The 7,697-nt window shown below is 44.1% G+C and overlaps 1 protein-coding gene across 1 annotated transcript; it reads left to right on the top strand.

Moving 5' to 3' along the window:
• The first annotated feature begins 870 nt into the window (after nt 1–870).
• On the top strand, nt 871–2,075 carry LOC125506257 (protein synthesis inhibitor II-like). The gene has a single exon (XM_048671110.1). The coding sequence runs from the start codon at nt 881–883 to the stop codon at nt 1,895–1,897; it is 1,017 nt and encodes a 338-aa protein (XP_048527067.1). The 5' UTR covers nt 871–880; the 3' UTR covers nt 1,898–2,075.
• Nucleotides 2,076–7,697: the final 5,622 nt, after the last annotated feature.

Below are 7,697 nucleotides of genomic sequence, written 5' to 3'. Positions count from 1 at the left end.
TAGCATATGCAATAATATGAAGAAAGAAACAGAGAGATGATGAGTAAAAGTACTCCCTCCGTTTTTATTTAATCCGTGTATTAGCTTTGGTTAAAGTCAACCTTTGCAAACTTTGACAAAGTTTATAAATAAAAATATTAATATATACAATAACAAATCAATATCATTAAATCACTGTTGAATGTACTTTCACATCATATATATTTGGTATGGTAAATGTTTATATTGTTTTCTATAAACTTGATTAAACTTTATGAAATTTGACTTCAGTTAAATCTAATATGCAGAGTAAATAAAAACGAAGGGAGTACTAATCTCATAGCCAACCTTATAGCTAATCTTGTTGTATGAGTGACTATAAATGATGACTATAGATAATATGGCAACATCATATAGCCAGCAGTTCGCTTTATTATTAACCATGCTCTAAATGCTAGCCCAAAAGCTAGGTAATTACTGGTCTCCCCGTGAACCAGAAAAATAACTATTTTGGCAATTCAGCAGTGGTCACTTCTACGGGATTTTAATACTAATACTCACTCCGACCAATTTTTTATATCTTAGATTTGTTTATATACGAATGTGTTAGATACCGGCACTAGATACATTTGTATCTAAACAGATTTCAGACAAATTTTTTGGGACCGAGGTAATGGAATGAAGTCAAATTAGATGCATTATTAGATTTACTACAATTTAGTGTTGCTTGTCACACCAATCTCACGATCACTTCTGTAAATTTTGCATCTTCCCATCACGTAACATGTATTTGAGGCCAAAGTGCCAGACTTGGTCCACCCTTCTGGAGAAATGTCGCCAGTTCAAGATGCCGCGACCCATTCCACGCTGAATGATGTCTCCAGTTCAATACATCCCAGGCATGACCAGGTGTGCTGTGCTGCAAATCGAAGTTGGCCTTGGCTTCTTCATTGATTCAACTAGCAAGCATATATGCGCGCCTGTTGCCTATAAATTCATCGCCAACTCGTTCTTCTTCGTCCATCCTTCCATCATCGATCTCCCATTACTTTGTCCATCTCATCGAACCATGGCCACCAACCCGCGCTTCGTGGCGTCATTCGACGTGGAGAGCAGCGACAAGTACACCAGCTTCATCGCCGGCATCCGCAGCAGGCTGGCCAACACGAAGCACTACTCCCACAACGTCCCCGTGCTGCCGCCGGCGGACCCGCCCGGCACCCCGCCGCGCCGGTGGTTCCACGTGGTGCTCAGGACGCGGACCAGCACGCTCACGCTCGCCATCCGGGCCGACAACCTCTACCTGGAGGGCTTCCGGAGCAGCAACGGCGCGTGGTGGGAGCTCACCCCCCGCATCATCGCGGGCGCCACCCACCTGGGCTTCGGCGGCACCTACCGCGACCTCCTCGGCGACACGGACAAGCTGGCCGGCGTCGCGCTCGGCCCGCAGCAGATGGCCGAGGCCGTGAACGCGCTCGCCGGGCGCACCGCGGCCGACGCCGGCTCGGGCGCCAAGCAGCAGCAGGCGAGGGAGGCCGTGGTGGCGCTGCTGCTCATGGTGAACGAGGCCGCGCGGTTCCAGACCGTCTCGGGGTTCGTGGCCGGCCTGATGCACCCGAGGGCGGCGAAGAACAAAGGGGCCATCACCGGGGAGATGAAGGCGCAGGTAAACGGGTGGCAGGACCTCTCCGCGGCGCTGCTCAAGACGGATAAATATGAAGAAGAGAAGCCTAATAAACAAGACAAGAAGAAGCCGGAGAAAAAGGGCCCGGAAACGTTCCCGGCGTTTGACAAGATGGGGGTGAAGACGGCGGACCAGGCCGCCGCCACGCTGGGGATCCTGCTGTTCGTCGCCGTGGAGGGCGGGATGGCCAGGGACAAGGCGCTGCAGCTGTTTCGTGGGACTCCAAATTACTAGTAGCTTGGTGTGTACGTGGATTGATTGATGCTTCAGGCCAGGGACAAGGCGCTGCAGCTGTTTGTGTCTGCGTTTATTTTTCCCTCTCCATTTTCGTTTTTTTTTACCTTTTTTCATATAAGCTGTACGTTTTTCGTATATAGCAGGAGAATTTATTATAAACGTTTATCATTTTTGAAATACATGTTTAACATTTTTTAAAATATAATTTTTCAGATCTCCTTTTTTCATAGAGATTGTACTGTTTTTATACAATAGGAACATTCTTTTATAAAAATTTAACATCTTTTTACTTATTTTCCGTTTTTCTATGTTTTTATTTATGGTTTTCCTTGGTTTCCATTCCTTTTTCTTTTTCTTTTCCTTTTCCTTTTTCTTTTTCTTTTTATTTTCTTTCTTTCGCAATTTTCACTGTTTTCACTCTTTTTCATTGGAGATTTTGAATTTTTTTTCCTTTGTTTTACTTTGGTTTCGTTGGTTACCTTCCCGGGTTTCTTCTTTTTTTTTCTTTCGTTTTCTTCGCTTTTCATTTGTTTCTTTGTTGGTTTTCCTAATTTTATCAACACATGTCTACTTTTTTTCATTACATAATGTACATGTTTAATTACACATGAAAATTTTAAGATACACATTGAACATTTTACAAATATACGATGTACTTTTTCAAATACATGTTTTGAACACCTTTTTGAATACATGACTAAAAATTTTGAAATACATGTTGACCAATATTTTAATGGAAATAAACATTATTCCCACAGAATGTTCATTTTTTGTATGCATCATGAACATTTTTATATAAACATTTAACATTTGATAAATACATAATTAACATTTATAAAAATATATGTCTTGATATATTTTGATGACTAACTTTTTCACACAGATTGTATATTTTTGTGTGTACATATAAACATATTAGTTATACTCTTTTCAAGTACATGATTAACAATTTTTAGAATGTATTTTTCATGTATACATTTTTTATACATATGAAATTTTTTTGTACACATTTAAAACTTTAAAATACATGCTTGACACTTTTTAAGTTGAGTTAACCAAGTTTTTATAATAATTAGCATTCTTTAAATGAACCTTTTTTAAATAATAATTGGATATAATCTTGTAAAATGTATGGATTTACAATAAAGAAAAAATAAATGAAAAAATTAGCGTGATGTCATCACAATGTCAGCATGATGAACATGCTTCGTTACTGGTTCAGCCCATCACCGGCTCTTGTTCGGTATGCTCGAGCGAGGGTGGCTACCAGAATGCATTTAGGGAAGCATAGTTGTGCCCATCTAACCAGACCACCCAAATCGTCCTCGTATGTCCGCCATACCCGCAAACCCCCAAATCGAGCCAATATGTGGGAAGAAAAGAAAAATCCAATGTGAGGCTCGTTGGAGCAGATTGTTGACCTGATACACATTAGGGCATGTACAATGGTTGATAAGATAGTCTTATCTTAAGTTCTGCATGTAATTTAGAGATGACAAAAAAATGTTTATAATGGGTCATCTCTTAGCCTTATCTTCAATAACTAACAATTCCTAAAAATATGATGAGACATATAGTGCTAAGAGATCATCTCTTGTCTTATCTTAAATAAGAAAAGACAAGCCTTCTCTTATGAGTTCTCTCTCCTCCACTTCGTCATTTATTCTACGTGGCACTTCTAAGATAGCACCATTGTACATGCCTTGCGAGCGAGGCGAGTGCTGTGTGTGTAGGCTCATTTTTAGCGTAGGTACTAGGTAGTACACTGCCACAACTTGACTTGGGAACCTTATAGAACCGGTCTTTCATTAATTGTTTTTTCTGGTTTTTCTTTTCCTGGCTCTAATTTTTTGTTTTATTTCATTCGCCTTTTTCTGTTTCTCTTCTGGTTATTAGTTTTTTTACCTTTTTATGCTTCTTTTATCTTTATCTTTTCTTCTTTATTTAAAAAATCATGATTTCATAAAAATGTTCACAATTTTCAGATATGTTTATAAATTTGTGAAATGTTCGCACTTTAAAATTTCGTCTGGACTTTCAAAAAATGTATCCATTTTAGAAAAGTATAGATCAAAAGAATGTTTCCTTTTTGCCATGTTCTGAGCAGAGTTTCAAAAAAATGTTACCATCTTCAAAAATTGTTTGGGTTTTTAAAAGTTGTGCATGTATATTGAAAGTTATTCGTTCTCTCAAATAAATGTTTATGTTTTTAAAAAAGTTTCAAATTTATCAAAAAAACGTATTTATAAAGTAGTTCAGGATTTGAAAAAAAAATCATGTTTAGAAAAAGTGTTGAACATGTTTGAAATTTTGATAAAATGTTCAGAATTACCAAAGTTCTTGAAATGGCCAACCTATGCTTCAAAGTTCTTATGTTCCTTCCTCTTAACCCTGAAGATGATCCATTTGAGCTCTTCTTTAAAGTTTTTCTTGCAAGCATAAAGATCGGGAGTTGTGCCTTTGAAAATATAATCATGCTTGGTTGTATAGATGGCCCATGAGGCAAGAACAGCGATTTCAAGTGCAAATGGAATTGCTAGAAGTTTCTTGATGTGAGCAACTTCATCTTGAATCCATGAGTGGGTAGGAGTCCGGGTTGGACATTTGTAAGACCAGCACATTTATGCAAAAGGACAGTGCAGAAATAAATGATCCCTTATTTCAAGCACCTGCATATCACACGTGACACGTGACACAAGTGTAGTCCTTAATGAGGAAATTCTTTCTTTTGAAGCATGGCCCTGGTATTCAGCATGTCGTACTTAAACCAGATGAACATTTTGTGTTTTAGCTGACAACAAGTTTTCCATATCCATCTAAGGACTGGAAGGACCTCATGATTTGGAGTGAGCAACTGATATGCTAATTGTTCGGACGTAGTTTGCCATTCAATATGAACTTCAGTTGGGCCGCGGATGCATCCGCGTGTTTGTTTTCCCATAAACCTAAAGCAACCCAAGGGCTTTGCGGGAGTCCGTACCGTTGCCACGTAGGACACGACACCCCCGGCCCACCCAAAAAAGGTGGAGCCCGTGCAGTTAGAGCGATCTGCACCGTCTTCACGCCAAAACCCCACTTTCTCCATGCTCCCTGCTCTGATCGTCGTCGTCCTCCACCCCAGTTGGCGCACTTTTTGCTTCAGTCGCCACATGGACCCGTACGAAGAACTGTCGGACCGGCGGAGATGGAGAATCTAGAGAAGGTGGTCGCAAGCAAGATGAACTCAGTGACACAACAAGCCCGTCGCCTGAAAGTGAAGGGAAAGGATGGGGCGGTGGGCGGGGTTGGAGACGGGGAGCAGGACTCAGGCAGGGCCGGACACGAGGGGGGTCGTCGCTGTTGTCGTCCATCTACAGGCCACCCTGGCCGCATCAATATAAGCCGCCCTATTTCTACACCGCGAAGCAGCTCGACCGGCAGGGGCAGTCCCCGGCATCCGCCGTCGAGTGCGTGTCATATAACGTCGACGTTGACACAACATCACGCCAGTTCCCGACTCGGCATCGCCTCAGCTTGTCTGGCCGGGGACACCGGGCATGGAGCAGCTCAGTGCCTCAACTGAGCGAGACGATGTATGACGATGCAGGCAAGGAGCCGATCAATGACAAAGGCGAAGGCTACTTCGAGGATGGACAAGTGGATGACTCGGAGCCAGTAGGCTGGTTCTTTTGTAATCTAGCGCGTGTATAAATTATAAACATCCAACTCTTCTTGGTTTGTGACCGGGTGTTATAAACACCACACTGTAATTTGCTCGCATTGTTATGCATTTGAAATGAAATTGACTGGACTTGACGGATGTTTAGGGGATGCGGTTGGATGTCCAGCTTCCGTAGGCGTGTCTGTGGACCAGCCCGCAGACAAACATTGTGTATGGTTTAGTGGTCCAAGTTGAAGATGCCCTAATATATTGTTTCAAAGTAAAATATATAAGACGATAGATTCCCAAAACGTTAAACCCATGTTTCCTGTAAACAGTAACCCCATGTTCCCTGTAAACCCAATTTATAATATGGTGGTTTTCTGCAATTAACTCCGACCTTTTGGGTCGGATTGTTTTGACTAATCAATGACCGGGCCGTCCGCCCGGGTGTTTAGAGGGGGTTTGGGGAGCCCGCGTGTAGATGCTCTAATGGTGTTTTGAAGTATAAGACAATAGATTCACAAGGATAGCATGGCAGGGTTATGTCCTCTTCTTACCAAAGTACCATGCATGCATGCTTACTTGTTAGCTAATGACGTGACTGCATCGGCGATTGTATATCGATTAGCGCCTCTGATACCTACTTTTGGGCCAGACAGCAGTCGGCCCCGCGCCTGCATTGTTTTCCATGTGCAAACGACGGGCGCACGCTCGGTCCGTGGTCACGTGCACGCACGCCAATGCCTGCTCGGCTCCTCCTGCTGCCCGCTGACACACGCAACGGCTCGATCTATCCATCGATAACCCTTCCCTGGCCGACCGGCGACGGGCGATGGGCCTCCTCGTGCGCGCGCGCGTGGTGTGTCTTGCCTGCCATGCCGTTGCCCGGCGTGTCCCCGGCCCCCAACGGCATCATCTGGACCGGGCCGCGCGATCGCCGGACCGAGCCACCGCGGTGCGGATGCGGAATCCGTGATGCCGACGCGCGCCCACTGTGGCTGCACCTGCACCAGGGTTTAAACTTTAAAGCGATCGGAAGGCGGGTAAACCAAAACTTGGAAGGAGAACCCGATTCTGCTTCTGGATCATGGATCATGGACCGCGCCGCCACCGCCACCGCCACCGCAGGAGAAAGGGGAATCGCGATTCTTCTTCTTCTTCTTCTTCTTCTTCTTCTTTGGATCGACGACGTTGCCCTCCTCCGCTCCGGCCGGCTGCATGATTTCCAGTTCCTTCGTTTCCAACAAGACGTAGCTATCCAAGCAACGACGGCAGGGTGAAAAGAGCCCGTACGTTCTGCCTGAGCTTTTTCTCTCCGCCACTATTCCCAAAAGAGTTCCCCGTTCTTGAATATCCGGTCGCAGTTTCCCACTGCCACTCTTCATTTTCAGCGTTAAGAAAACGAAACGTGTCGATGCACGGACACCCAGTGGTTGTCTTTGTTGGTGCAATCAAGATTCCAGTTTCGTGAGAGACATGTTCATCAAGGCAATCAGCCAATTAACCCTCAAAAATAAAGGCAATCAGCCAATCATACACGCGCGCGAGCAGACACACACACAGGAGGACCATTCGTCCCAACATTTTCCTTTTTGGATCTACGAGCATTAACCCCTTGAATTATTCCTGACCGTGATGTTATAGCAACGTTCCCTCCCTTCCTAATTATTTCCCCTGAAAAGAAAAGACGGAATACCTGCACACTTTCTGAACTGTTCATGAAAGAACAAGACAGACGTAGTATCTTTATGCAATTATTATATAAATGAAAGATAGCAAATCAAATGAGGTTCTGATCAAGCAGTAGTACGTATAATCTGCACCCGTTTGGCAGTGCAGCCTCATCTCACTTTCGATGGGAATTACCACAACGGAGCAAGTCATTTAAACGCATTATTGGGTCAATAATTCGGTGCTGCTCGTTACATCAGTCTCAAGCTCTCTCAACCGCCGTATTAACTCCTCGATGGCGGTACGGCATTCCGTGGTGGAAATGCGGACGCCACTGCTGCATGCAGAGAGAAGCAGTACGACTGAAGCTTGTGACCCATTTTCTGAAGCTTGTGAGCCATGAACAGGGCAATCGTGGCCGAAAGCCTGAGCCACGCCCACGACTTTCTCACCGCGCAATAAAACTCCGGAGCAGAGCTACTC

The sequence above is a fragment of the Triticum urartu genome, chromosome 5 (genome assembly GCF_003073215.2).
Source record: "Triticum urartu cultivar G1812 chromosome 5, Tu2.1, whole genome shotgun sequence".
NCBI classification, from domain to species: Eukaryota; Viridiplantae; Streptophyta; class Magnoliopsida; order Poales; family Poaceae; genus Triticum; species Triticum urartu.
The sequence above is the reverse complement of the archived record's forward strand: the minus strand, read 5'-3'. Positions and strand labels throughout refer to the sequence as shown.